The 12,286-nt window shown below is 43.8% G+C and overlaps 1 protein-coding gene across 1 annotated transcript; it reads right to left on the bottom strand.

The window, feature by feature from the left end:
* On the bottom strand, positions 1 to 12,236 carry LOC308302594 (zinc finger and BTB domain-containing protein 5-like; the record flags this gene model as incomplete). Its single annotated transcript, XM_080746850.1, has 6 exons — positions 1 to 300; positions 1,256 to 1,474; positions 2,018 to 2,220; positions 3,473 to 3,944; positions 5,583 to 5,849; positions 11,955 to 12,236. The coding sequence occupies 6 exons, from the start codon at positions 12,234 to 12,236 to the stop codon at positions 1 to 3; spliced, it is 1,743 nt and encodes a 580-aa protein (XP_080602976.1).
* Positions 12,237 to 12,286: the final 50 nt, after the last annotated feature.

Genomic DNA, 12,286 nt, shown 5'->3' on the forward strand with positions numbered 1-12,286 from the left:
CTACAGCCCACCCACTCCCCCCTTCCAGGTCATACAGGTGTTCTTAGAGTGCTTGTAGAGGTGTGAGCTCTGACTGAAGCGTTTCCCACAGGAAGGACAGGGGTAAGGTTTCTCTCCAGTATGGACTCTGATGTGTTTCTTACAGTCTGTCAGGTTCAGGAAGGTTTTACAGCAGAGGCGACAGGCGTACTTCCTCTCTCCCTCCACTAGGAGGACGTTGTCCTCCGACGCAGCCTTCTTACACTTGGACAGAACGTCTTCTGAAGCTCTGGTGAGAACTGGACGAGAAGCTGCAGCGTCCTGACAGAAGGAGGAGGAGGAGAACTCATTACGCTGACCATTCATTAGTCATGCAATTAATATGATGATTGTTGTTTTTTATTGTTGAAACAGCTGCCCCTGTTGCTAGATTTTGCGGGCCCTCTCATAACTAACAGAGTAGATAGTCTTTATTCTAGTGTGGTTATTTCTTTAGCTTCAAAGTTAGTATTTTTTTTATTGGATTGTGTTTACACAACGTCCTGAGACCAACCAAACCACTGTTTTGACCTCACAGGCACCCTTACTTGCTCAACGGCTTCTGCTCTGCACCAGAGCAGGGAGAGGAGAGCCTACACAGGGAGGGGAGGAGCAGAGGATCTTCTCGTCTGTTTGACAAGTAAGGGTGCCTGTGAGGTCAAAACAGCGGTTTGGTTGGTCTCAGGATGTTGTGTAAAAGCTAAAGAAATAACCGCACTAGAATAAAGTCTACTCTGTTAGTTATGAGAGGGCCAGCGAAATCTAGCATGAAAAAAATCGACTAAAGCAGGTATGAAGGGGTATGATAAAAGGCAGATTTAACCCTATTTTTGTTTTGGTCGGAATGACTCCTTTAAACATTGCACATATTTAAAGAGGTGGTGCCATAGTTTTGTACTTTTTCTGTTTTGTATGTGTCTATGGAGTTAACATTACTCTAACAGACCACCAGGTGTGGTTATAATATGTTTTGTATGTGTCTATGGAGTTAACATTACTCTAACAGACCACCAGGTGTGGTTATAATATGTTTTGTATGTGTCTATGGAGTTAACAATACTCTAACAGACCACCAGGTGTGTTTTTGTTTACTTCCTGAAATGAAGCCTGAGTCAAAAGGACTGATTGAAAAACACAGATTTAATGACATCATAAACTCATCCCCTCCCCTTTTACCATTCACCCAACACTGTGGGTGTGGCTAACTGCAAAAAATAACTGCGACTAGACAGCCTACCGAAGAGGAGGCGGGGTCTGTAGGATCCTCTGAACCGGGGGGCGTGGCTTTAGGGGCGATGCGACGGAACCCCCCCCCTGCTCCGCGGCCGTTCCCAGAAGCCCCAGCGGCGGCGGCGGGAGGGGGCGGGGCCAGAAACCCCGCCCCCACAGAGCTGTGGGCGGGGCGCAGGATGAGCGTGTCACTGAAGCCCCGCCCATCCCGGGACGACAGGATGTGCTGGAAGGGGACGGACGCCACGGGAAAAACCAACGAAGAAGAAGAAGGAACGCTGGAAGACGAGTTGAAAGAGTTCGTTGATTCTGGGTTTAGCGTTTGTTTTGGGTTTAGCGTTGCTTCAGGGTTTAGTGTTGGTTTTGGGTTTAGCAGAAGTTCCGGGTTTATTTGTTCGCTGGCCGTTTCATCAGCGGCATCGTTGGAGGTCGACGTCGCAGCGGCGAGGTCGGCTAAATCTTCGCTAGAAGTGAGGTGGGCTAAACCTTCGTTAGCGTTAGCGCTGAGGTGGGCTAAACCTTCACTAGCGTCAGCGGTGAGGTGGGATAAACCTTCGTTAGCATTAGCGCTAAGGTGGGATAAACCTTCATTAGCGCTAGCTTTGAAGTGGGCTAAACCTTCACTAGCATCAGTGGTGAGGTGGGATAAACCTTCGTTAGCATTAGCGCTAAGGTGGGATAAACCTTCATTAGCGTTAGCGGTGAGGTGGGTTAAACCTTCGTTAGCGGTAGCGTTGTAGTGAGCTAAACTCTCGGTAGCAGCGTTCACCGCGGCGGCGGTGAGCTGGGCTAAGCTTTGCTCCGCCTCCAGCGTCTCCATGATGCTGTCACATGACCCGGCGGGGGGGTTGAGGAAGCAGGAGAAGGCCAACTCTGATAGGCTGTCCAGACCCCTGCTAGGCTCTGATAGGCTGTCCAGAGCTTGGCCGTCCATGGACTCGTCGCTGCCACCTGCTGTCTGGAGGTCGTCTCCTGGTCACAAGAACAACAACAAATCTTTAAAAGCCAATCTTAACCACTCATGATGCAAAGTGCTGCAATATAATAACACTATCTCATCAGAGCTGGTTGACCATTAATGTTTCCGTCTGACTTGATCATTCTAACAACATGTAAGAGACATAATTCTCCTTTTGCACAAAGTAGTGCAATGCAAGATAGAGGGCGCCAGATCCCTTTTTAGTCACACCCTACCACTACTTCCTGTTCATCCACAGAGCATTGATTCTAGTTGTTTTCTCCATCAGATTAAAGTGCTTTCTTTTCACTTTTTTCAACTTTTATTACTTAACTCAGTTAGCGCCGGGCGACTTTACGAGCGACTAGTTCACTATGGCGTTTGGTGCCGAGCGACTCGGAGCGACTTTTATATAAAAGCATTGTTTAAGCTTTTAATATGTGTTTATAGACGGAGCGAAATGGTTAGCTTACCTCAGCTAATGTCCACACGTAAACCGTGAAAAAAAAGGATACGATTATGACGTCACCTTTAAACCAGGGCTTCCTGTTGACAACAGGCCTCTGCTAGCGTTAGCCTCAATGCAACCATCCGACCCTCACGTAGCTTCACTAGGTCGGATTTTGATTCTGAAACTTTCTGTGTGGCATCTATATATGTCCCGATGCCCATACCAATGGTGGTTTGAGACGATCAAGCACGAATTGAACAGTATTGAGCTGAAATGGTGACCGGCGGCCCGTCCATGTTAAGTCAATGAGGACCAAGTCAGCGTCTCATCCTGTTATGTGGATTTAAACAGGCTTAACATGGGACCATGTCAGTGTATGGTGTATGGTGGTCTCTAGTGGTCATCTGGTGGTATGGTATGGTGAACGTGCATTCGTTAAGGTGGTCTGGTTAAGGTGGTCTGGGGGGATACAAAATAGCTATTTCCTGGCGTTATAAGCGCACATTCATATTCATATTTTGGAAATCTGGCCCTGTATGAGTTAATACATTTTATTTATCTGTCTCATCTTTTTACCATCGTAAGTAATAAAAGTTGAAAAAAGTGAAAATAAATCTAATGGAGAAAACGACTAGAATCAATGCTCTGTGGATGAACAGGAAGTAGTGGTAGGGTGTGACTCAAAGGGATCTGGCGCCCTCTATCTTGCATTGCACTACTTTGTGCAAAAGGAGAATAAGGGGACATAAGAACATAAGGGGACATAAGGGACATAGTGTAGATCCTTATGCAACAAGTGCAGGTAAATCATTTACCCAAGGCTGCGTGGCTCAAGGCGTCCAGGTGCTCACTGTCTCCCCCTGGTGGAGAGAGAGGAGAAGGAGGGTCTGGAGAAGCAGAGTTCTCCTTCTTCACCTCCACTTCCATCCCCCCATCCTCCTCCTCTCCCTCTTCTCCTACTTTCACTTTCACCACGGTGTTCTCTAGGTCCCCGCCCCCCTGGTCCTGAACGGAGCTGTGTGATTGGCTGGGTGGTTCGTATTTCTCCTCCTCCTCCTGCTGCTCTCCTCCGGCCACCAGGTGGCGCTGCAGCTCCTCCTCTCCGGTGCTGCCGCTCACCGTAGGAGAGCCGTGTGTCTCCTCCTCCTCAGAGCGCCTGCAGCTCCTCTTGCTGCCACCAGGGGGCCTCGTCTCCTCCCCCTCCTCCTGGACACCTCGCTTCACCCCCCCTCCTCCTCCTCCTTCTGATTGGCTGACCTCCATCTCCACTCCCTCAGGCTCAGGGAGCTGATTGGTCGGTTTTATCGGGTGATAAGAAGAAAGAGCACATCAGCACAAGAGTTCTCAATTTCTGCTTGGACCCGACCCGACCCGACTGGACCCGACCCGACCCGACTGGACCAGACCCGACTGGACCAGACCCGACTGGACCAGACCTGACCCAGGGCCTAAAATATATGCTAATTGGTCCCCGGGCTCAATGACAAAATAATATATATTTATATATTTGTATTATTTTATTACGTTTACTCTGTGAAAGAGTTCTCAAACTCTTCCCAAACCCGACCCGACCTGACGTTTAGAAAAAATATGCTTTAAAGCTATACTATGTAACTTTTTCAATAAAACAAATCTTAAAATTGTCCTAATTATTAAATCTCTAAAGTTTTAGAACACCCACTCTGTTCATTTCAGCTCCCAAAGCCTTTTCTTTATATGTGTTCTACTGAGCCCTGGTGGCCGTGACCGGGGCTGTTTTTCCCGGCAAAATTACGTCATATGCATCATGTACACGTGTCTCCCTACCGGCCAATCAAAGCCCAGATCATACACTGCCGAGCTCTTCAGGAAATACACTGCAGTGTTTACAATGGGCTAGGAGTCTAGCATGTATCTCCCCAACCGAGGCTCGTAGAGGGACACGAAAGGTGATGAAAAGTCATCACTTTTCACCGTTATTTTGGTCCGTCTTCTAGCCCAAGGAATGTTTTTCATGCAAAACAATGCTTGCAATGGATTCAGAATCATCAAGAACCCCTAGTTTGACCCCTCACATGCTACTTAAAGCATATTTATTTTGGTGTGTTTCTTTCCTGTATAGTGAAGTCAATGGGACAGTGATACAAATGGCCATAACCTTTTTTCGCAATGTTTCCGACAGAGCAGGCCTCTCATTCTGTGTACCTTAATGACCAAATTAATAGAAAAAACTAAAATAAAAAGTATGTCATGACATCACAGGTAAAACCCTATTCTTTGAGCTTTTGGGCCTGTGGCTCCCCAGCGAAGAGGAAAAACAACACTATACTGTACAATATGTAAAGCAGGCATTCAGCAGACACTCTTCATACTAAGCAGAGAGGAGGAATCTATCACAGGTTGGGGTAAATGTTCACCTCCAGTCACTGCTACACCAATCTGGCTAGCCATCGTCAAGGAAAAGCTTGTCGCTCAATGCAGAAGTCTGTAATCGAGAGACTACTGCTTCACCAACAGGCTTGCCATGGAGAAGGAGAAATCTTCCATCCAGCCTGTCTTATGTATTGTAAATCACAGGCTAATTGTGTATATTTCTAAGGAGCGTTTTACCCAAACCTGTGATAGATTCCCTCCTCGCTAATAAGCAGGTCAATATGAGGTAATATATCACTAATATCAGATGCATAGAAATAGTAATCTATGATCATACTGTAGGTAAACCAAGGACATATCATCAGTCAGTCAACAGTAGAAATACACAAGAATACTATGAAACTATACATACTATACTATAGCATAGCAGGTCTACACTGACCTGACATCAGCCCACATAACATGCAGTCTACAAGACATTTTAGCCTTTGCATAAACCTAAACAACAGGAGTAAAGAAAGATTCCTACAAACTCTAATGAACTAAAGGTCGTTACTAGCTAAAGGTTGTTACCGTTGGCTCCTCCTCCAGACTGAGGTCCACATGTTGGACCACGCCCCTCTGGAGCTGCTGCTCCGCTGCAGCGCTGGACCTCCAGCCTCTAGGGGGCGCTGTGGGGAAATTGCGTTGGGACAGGTAGAGCTTGCAGGCCTTCACCACAGCGTTCAGGTGGAGGTGGGAGGCGGCCAGGAGGATGTCCATCACGTTGGAGCTTCTCAGAGCCAGCCTGGACGTGTAGACCATGTCTAGGAGGGTGGAGAAGGCTTCTGGAGTTACCACCTGTAGATGAGACATTAAATACTTTATTATAGCAGGGTGGAGAAGGCCTCTGGAGTTACCACCTGTAGATACATTAAATACTTTATTATCATGTCTAACAGGGTGGAGAAGGCTTCTGGAGTTACCACCTGTAGATGAGACATTAAATACTTTATTATAGCAGGGTGGAGAAGGCCTCTGGAGTTACCACCTGTAGATACATTAAATACTTTATTATCATGTCTAACAGGGTGGAGAAGGCCTCTGGAGTTACCACCTGTAGATGAGACATTAAATACTTTATTATAGCAGGGTGGAGAAGGCCTCTGGAGTTACCACCTGTAGATACATTAAATACTTTATTATCATGTCTAACAGGGTGGAGAAGGTCTCTGGAGGTACCACCTGTAGATACATTAAATACTTTATTATCATGTCTAACAGGGTGGAGAAGGCCTCTGGAGTTACCACCTGTAGATGAGACATTAAATACTTTATTATAGCAGGGTGGAGAAGGCCTCTGGAGTTACCACCTGTAGATACATTAAATACTTTATTATCATGTCTAACAGGGTGGAGAAGGTCTCTGGAGGTACCACCTGTAGATACATTAAATACTTTATTATCATGTCTAACAGGGTGGAGAAGGCCTCTGGAGTTACCACCTGTAGATGAGACATTAAATACTTTATTATAGCAGGGTGGAGAAGGCCTCTGGAGTTACCACCTGTAGATACATTAAATACTTTATTATCATGTCTAACAGGGTGGAGAAGGCTTCTGGAGTTACCACCTGTAGATGATTAAATACTTTATTATCATGTCTAACAGGGTGGAGAAGGCTTCTGGAGTTACCACCTGTAGATGATTAAATACTTTATTATCATGTCTAACAGGGTGGAGAAGGCCTCTGGAGTTACCACCTGTAGATACATTAAATACTTTATTATCATGTCTAACAGGGTGGAGAAGGTCTCTGGAGGTACCACCTGTAGATACATTAAATACTTTATTATCATGTCTAACAGGGTGGAGAAGGCCTCTGGAGTTACCACCTGTAGATGAGACATTAAATACTTTATTATAGCAGGGTGGAGAAGGCCTCTGGAGTTACCACCTGTAGATACATTAAATACTTTATTATCATGTCTAACAGGGTGGAGAAGGCTTCTGGAGTTACCACCTGTAGATGATTAAATACTTTATTATCATGTCTAACAGGGTGGAGAAGGCTTCTGGAGTTACCACCTGTAGATGATTAAATACTTTATTATCATGTCTAACAGGGTGGAGAAGGCCTCTGGAGTTACCACCTGTAGATACATTAAATACTTTATTATCATGTCTAACAGGGTGGAGAAGGCCTCTGGAGTTACCACCTGTAGATACATTAAATACTTTATTATCATGTCTAGTAGGGTGGAGAAGGCCTCTGGAGTTACCACCTGTTAGAGTAGATGATTAAATACTTTATTATCATGTCTAGCAGGGTGGAGAAGGCCTCTGGAGTTACCACCTAGAATAGATAGATAGATAGATACCTTTATTATCCCAAGGGGGAAATTCAGTTGTCCAGTTGTAGCACAGCAGTATACAGTTATTTACAAAGTTACAGAGAAGTAAGAAAAAAGATAGATAAGAGGAAAAAACAAGAGCAGTACAGTACCAATAAAGAGAAGGTGCATCAATAGAGGGGGCGAATAATATATAAGTATATACATAAAGTGTCTTACAAAAAGAGACCGTAACAGTCAATGCTAGTTAGTGCAACAAGTATCTCACTGTCATTGTTAAACAAAGCAGAATACTCAGAAACTACCAACACAACCTAATAGTGCAATGTCAAAAATCAGTGCGAAAAACCCCCAAAAAGCAGCTCAGAGAAGAAGAAACTAGGGAGCGTGTCACCGCAAGACGCACATGAGCACTCTCCCTGGAAGGTCCTTAGGGGTCAAAGTCAATACAGCAATGGTTCAGTCAGTCTAGGTTAGGAAGGAAGTCCTTTTCACTCGTCCGTTATGTGTCTCGTTGCACAGCTTAAGGGCGTCCGGTACAAAAGATTTTCCTAGTCTCTCACATCTCCGTCCTGGGTACATGATACATTAAATACTTTATTATCATGTCTAGGAGGACGGAGAAGGCTTCTGGAGTTACCACCTGTTAGAGTAGATGATTTAAATACTTTATTATAGGAGCAGTCTCTGGAGTTACCACCTAGAATAGATGATACATTAAATACTTTATTATCATGTCCAACAGGGTAGAGAAGGCCTCTGGAGTTACCACCTGATGATACCCCGGGTAAAGGACTAGTTAAAGGAGAAGACCAACCATTTTAAATATTGAAATATTTCATTAATATACCTTAGAGCAGGGGTCTTCAACAGGGGGTGGGGTTAGGGTTAGGCGAGGTACTGCAGGGGGTCCGCGAAATTATTGCTTAAAAAAATACATGATGCAATTGACAGATTGTTGATGATATTGACATTGGTTCTCAGTTAATAAGTAGTATGTTTAGAAATGGTAGTGGTACGGCCCACCCTGCTCGCTGTAACTTGTACATGTTTAAAATAAAAAATATGTTGTAGCCCCGAACCCCCCCACCCTACGAGGTGGTAGGGGGTCCCTGCTCCATCTCCCCATCAGTTTGGGGGTCCCCGGCCTGAAAACGTTGAAGACCCCTGCCTTAGAGGAGTTGTGTGGAAATAGAAAAAAAGGTTCCCCCTCGAGAACTGGAGGATTGATTTGGGGTTTTGTATTGTAAATCACAGCGTGATGACATCACACCGTTGTACTTTACAATACAAACCGCAAAATCAATGCTCCAGTTCTAGGCAACACAGAAGAGGGGGAACTTTTTTTTTAGTGGTGAAAACCGCTTCCAATGAGTGGCTTTGTGTGTCCCACGCCCATATATGGTCATTTCAGTCCAAAATGAACAAGTTTTTTCAAAAACAAAATGTGTGTTTAATGTCCATATATGGTCATCTCAGTCCAGAATGAACAGGTTTTTTTCTGTCCCGTACGTCCAGAATATCAGTCCAGATTAATGAATAGGCTTTTTCAAAAAGCAAAATGTGTGTCCCATGTCCATATATGGCCATTTCAGTTCAGAATGAACAGGTTTTATCTGTCCCGTACGTCCAGGCCTATCCAGTCCAAAATAAAGTATTGAACATTGGTCAAGCTTCACATGACAATTTGGCTCTCCAGACAATTCTATACTAAGATTCACCGCTTCACTTTGAACCGAGGTTTGATTTTTCTATTTCCACACAACTCCTCTAAGGTATATTAACTGACATAGTTCAATATTGAAAATGGGTGGTCTTCCCTTTAAAGCTAAAAGGATAACACTATATATCACTCACCCCAGGTAAAGGACTAGTTAAAGCTAAAAGGATAACAGTAGATATTGAGGGTACTGTCCCTGTGACTAAATACCTTAACCCTGTCTTCTACCCTGAGCCATCCTAGACTAGCAAAGTGTGATGGAATAATATGTCTCCTGGGCTTTAGGCCGAGAATAGTGGAATCAGTTTGTTTTAGGAGGTCTGAGGTGCACTCACCACTGAAAAACCCCTAGTTACACATGCTACTTAAAGAAGATTCTTTGTGGGTCCAAACTTGAACCCCCTGAATTGACCTTGATCCACTTAGAATATAATGGGACACTTTTAACATGTTTTTTTTTTTGGATGACCCTAAGGATCATAAAAAACACCTTGAACCATTACTATTGCAATTTCTTTTGGGTCAAACCTCAGACTGGCCTACTGACGATGCCAATGACATCACCACTGACATCACCAGGAATACTGGTCCCTCATTGCCTGTTCAGAGATGCTGCTCCCTGATTGGGCTACGGTCTTAAACAAGAGAGGACACCGACATACCGTACATACCTAGCCGATGGCAGTACTCGCACAGTAATGACATTGAACAAGGGCTATTTGGTTTTGAATGTACACTTTTGGATATGCAAAGCAGCCTTGGTTGTAAACAATTATGAGAAATGTACATTTAGAATGTCTGTTCTCTTCAATGTAATGTATTTTAGTTTTTTGGTGTGTGTATGTATTTCTGTTTAAAAAATAAGACCACCGTTTATTGCCTTATTTGAAAATGTTCAACAGTATATCTTTATGCAGTGCTTGACAATAACAATATTTGAAACAACTTTGAACGAGGGTGAGTCCAGGGTGAGCTTCACTCCTCCATGTTGGGCCCCAGGCTCCATACAGCCTCCATGTTATGACGCTAAATAGTCAGTGTTGATTTCGTCGACTAAAACTATGACGACATTTTTTTGTCGACTGCGTTTTTTTCACTGACGAAAACTAAATAAAAACTAAGCTGTGATGACTAAAACTAAGACTAAATATTAGGGTTGCCCGATCCCGATCACGTGATCGGATCGGCCGCCGATATGGCCGTTTTTATCAGATCGGAGATCGGGGAAAAAAAAATCGAAAAAAAATAAGTTTTTTTTTTTTTTTTTTTTTCAAAAAAATATTTTCTGGGAGTACTGAAAGTTACAGGTAAGGTGAATGCGATATGAAATGTAAGCTTACCATAATCACAGTAATCCTTAATCATTTTCAATCATATTCAAGGGCTTTTGGAGAAATGAGACAGACAGAGCACTGCAGAGGGAAGGTGATTGTGTCAGACTCTGTGTACAGCTGGCAGCTGATGCCAATAAGTAGTAATTGGCCCCTTGCTAATGGATCAAAGGAAGGCAATTATGTCTCTCTGCACTGTCAACTAGCTCAGTGGTTCTCAACCTGTGGGTCGGGACCCCCAGGGGGGTCCTCAAATTATTTTGGGGGGGTCCCCAGATGATTAACTTAATGTGCAACATTGTTTTCTCTCTCAACAGTAAACAAATCAACATAAAGTTTAAGTGTATAGAGGGTATCTGCACATTTCGAAAGTGAAAAATTAAGGACTTTTTAATACCTCTAAAATGACAAATTAAACATTGGCCAAATTGTCAAATATTAAAGCCAGAAATTGTGAAAATAGCCGATCTACATGCTCACAACGCCTCGCTTTGCGAGGCGTTGTGAGCATGTAGATCTGCTATTTTCACAATAGAACCGTGTTATACAAAATATACTTCCTCAACTCTTCAGGGTCGGGGGTCCCCAGTTAAAATATGATTATTTTGGGGGTCACGGCCTGAAAAGGTTGAGAACCACTGAACTAGCTGCTACTGCATACTTTTAAAGCAGACTGGTTAATTGGTTCTTAACTTATTTTGTTTCAACTTTAAAAATGGCCAATGTTTTACCAGTTTTTATATAGTTTGTTGATTATTTTTGATGCTGTCTATTTTATTTTATTTTTTGAGGTATTAAACAGGTTTTAAAAGTCCTTAAATCGTGACTTCACTGCCAAATTTCAAAGGCCACACCAAAGGTCCGCTGCACAATGATTGAGAAACACTGCACTAGTAGGCCTATATCACTATACACTACTCATAAGCTTTGTTTTTAATTTGTTGATTCAGTGCTGCACTAAGTGATAGAATGAATAGAATTTTTTTTTCTTAATGCCTTGCCAAAAGATCGGATCGGGAAAGATCGGGATCGAATCGGAAGCAATAATATTTGATCGGTATCGGATCGGGAGCAAAAAAACCCTGATCGGGGCATCCCTAAATATATTGACAATTTCGTCAACAAAATAAAAACTAGACTAAAACGTTAAGGAGGGACTGATGGAGAACAGAATCATTTTATGTTTGGTTGCTCTCAGGTGTTGCTTGCTCAAAATAGCAGATCTACAAGCTCCCAACGCGACGCGCTGCGACGCGTTGGGAGCTTGTAGATCTGCTATTTACAGCACGCAACCAAGTATAAAATCAGTCATTACGATGCCATCAAGGCCTGCCAAAATACATTTCAGTTGAATAAATCAACTGCAGACTTAGTCACCTAAAATCTCATGATATTTAGTCGACAAAAATTAGACTAAAACTAAAACTTTTCAGGAGACTAAATTATGACTAAAAACTAAAAGTATTTTTATTCAAAAGACTATGAGTGAAACTAAATCAAAATTTGCTGTCAAAAACAACACTGCTGCTTGTGCAAGTAATGACATTGAACGAGGGCTCACCTCACAGTCCAGGGTGAGCTTCACTCCTCCATGTTCAAGCCCAGGCGCCATACATCCTCCATGTTGGGCCCCAGGGCAACCTCCATGTTGTCCCCCAGCCCCCCCAGGCTCCGTGGAGCTCAGCAGGGCTCTGAAGTGTGAGCTGCAGGCTGCCAGCACGGAGCTGTGAGCTCTGAAGATGCACCCTGCTACCGTCACTCTGCAGTCACACAGAGCGCTGCCATGGAGACGCTGATGGTTCAACTGATGGAACATGTCCTGGAAATGACCTGGGAACTCCATGACCTCTGACCTATTGACCTGGGAACTCCATGACCTGATATGACCTAACC

The sequence above is a fragment of the Nannobrachium achirus genome, assembly GCF_963921795.1.
Source record: "Nannobrachium achirus genome assembly, chromosome: 17".
Classification (NCBI taxonomy): domain Eukaryota; kingdom Metazoa; phylum Chordata; class Actinopteri; order Myctophiformes; family Myctophidae; genus Nannobrachium; species Nannobrachium achirus.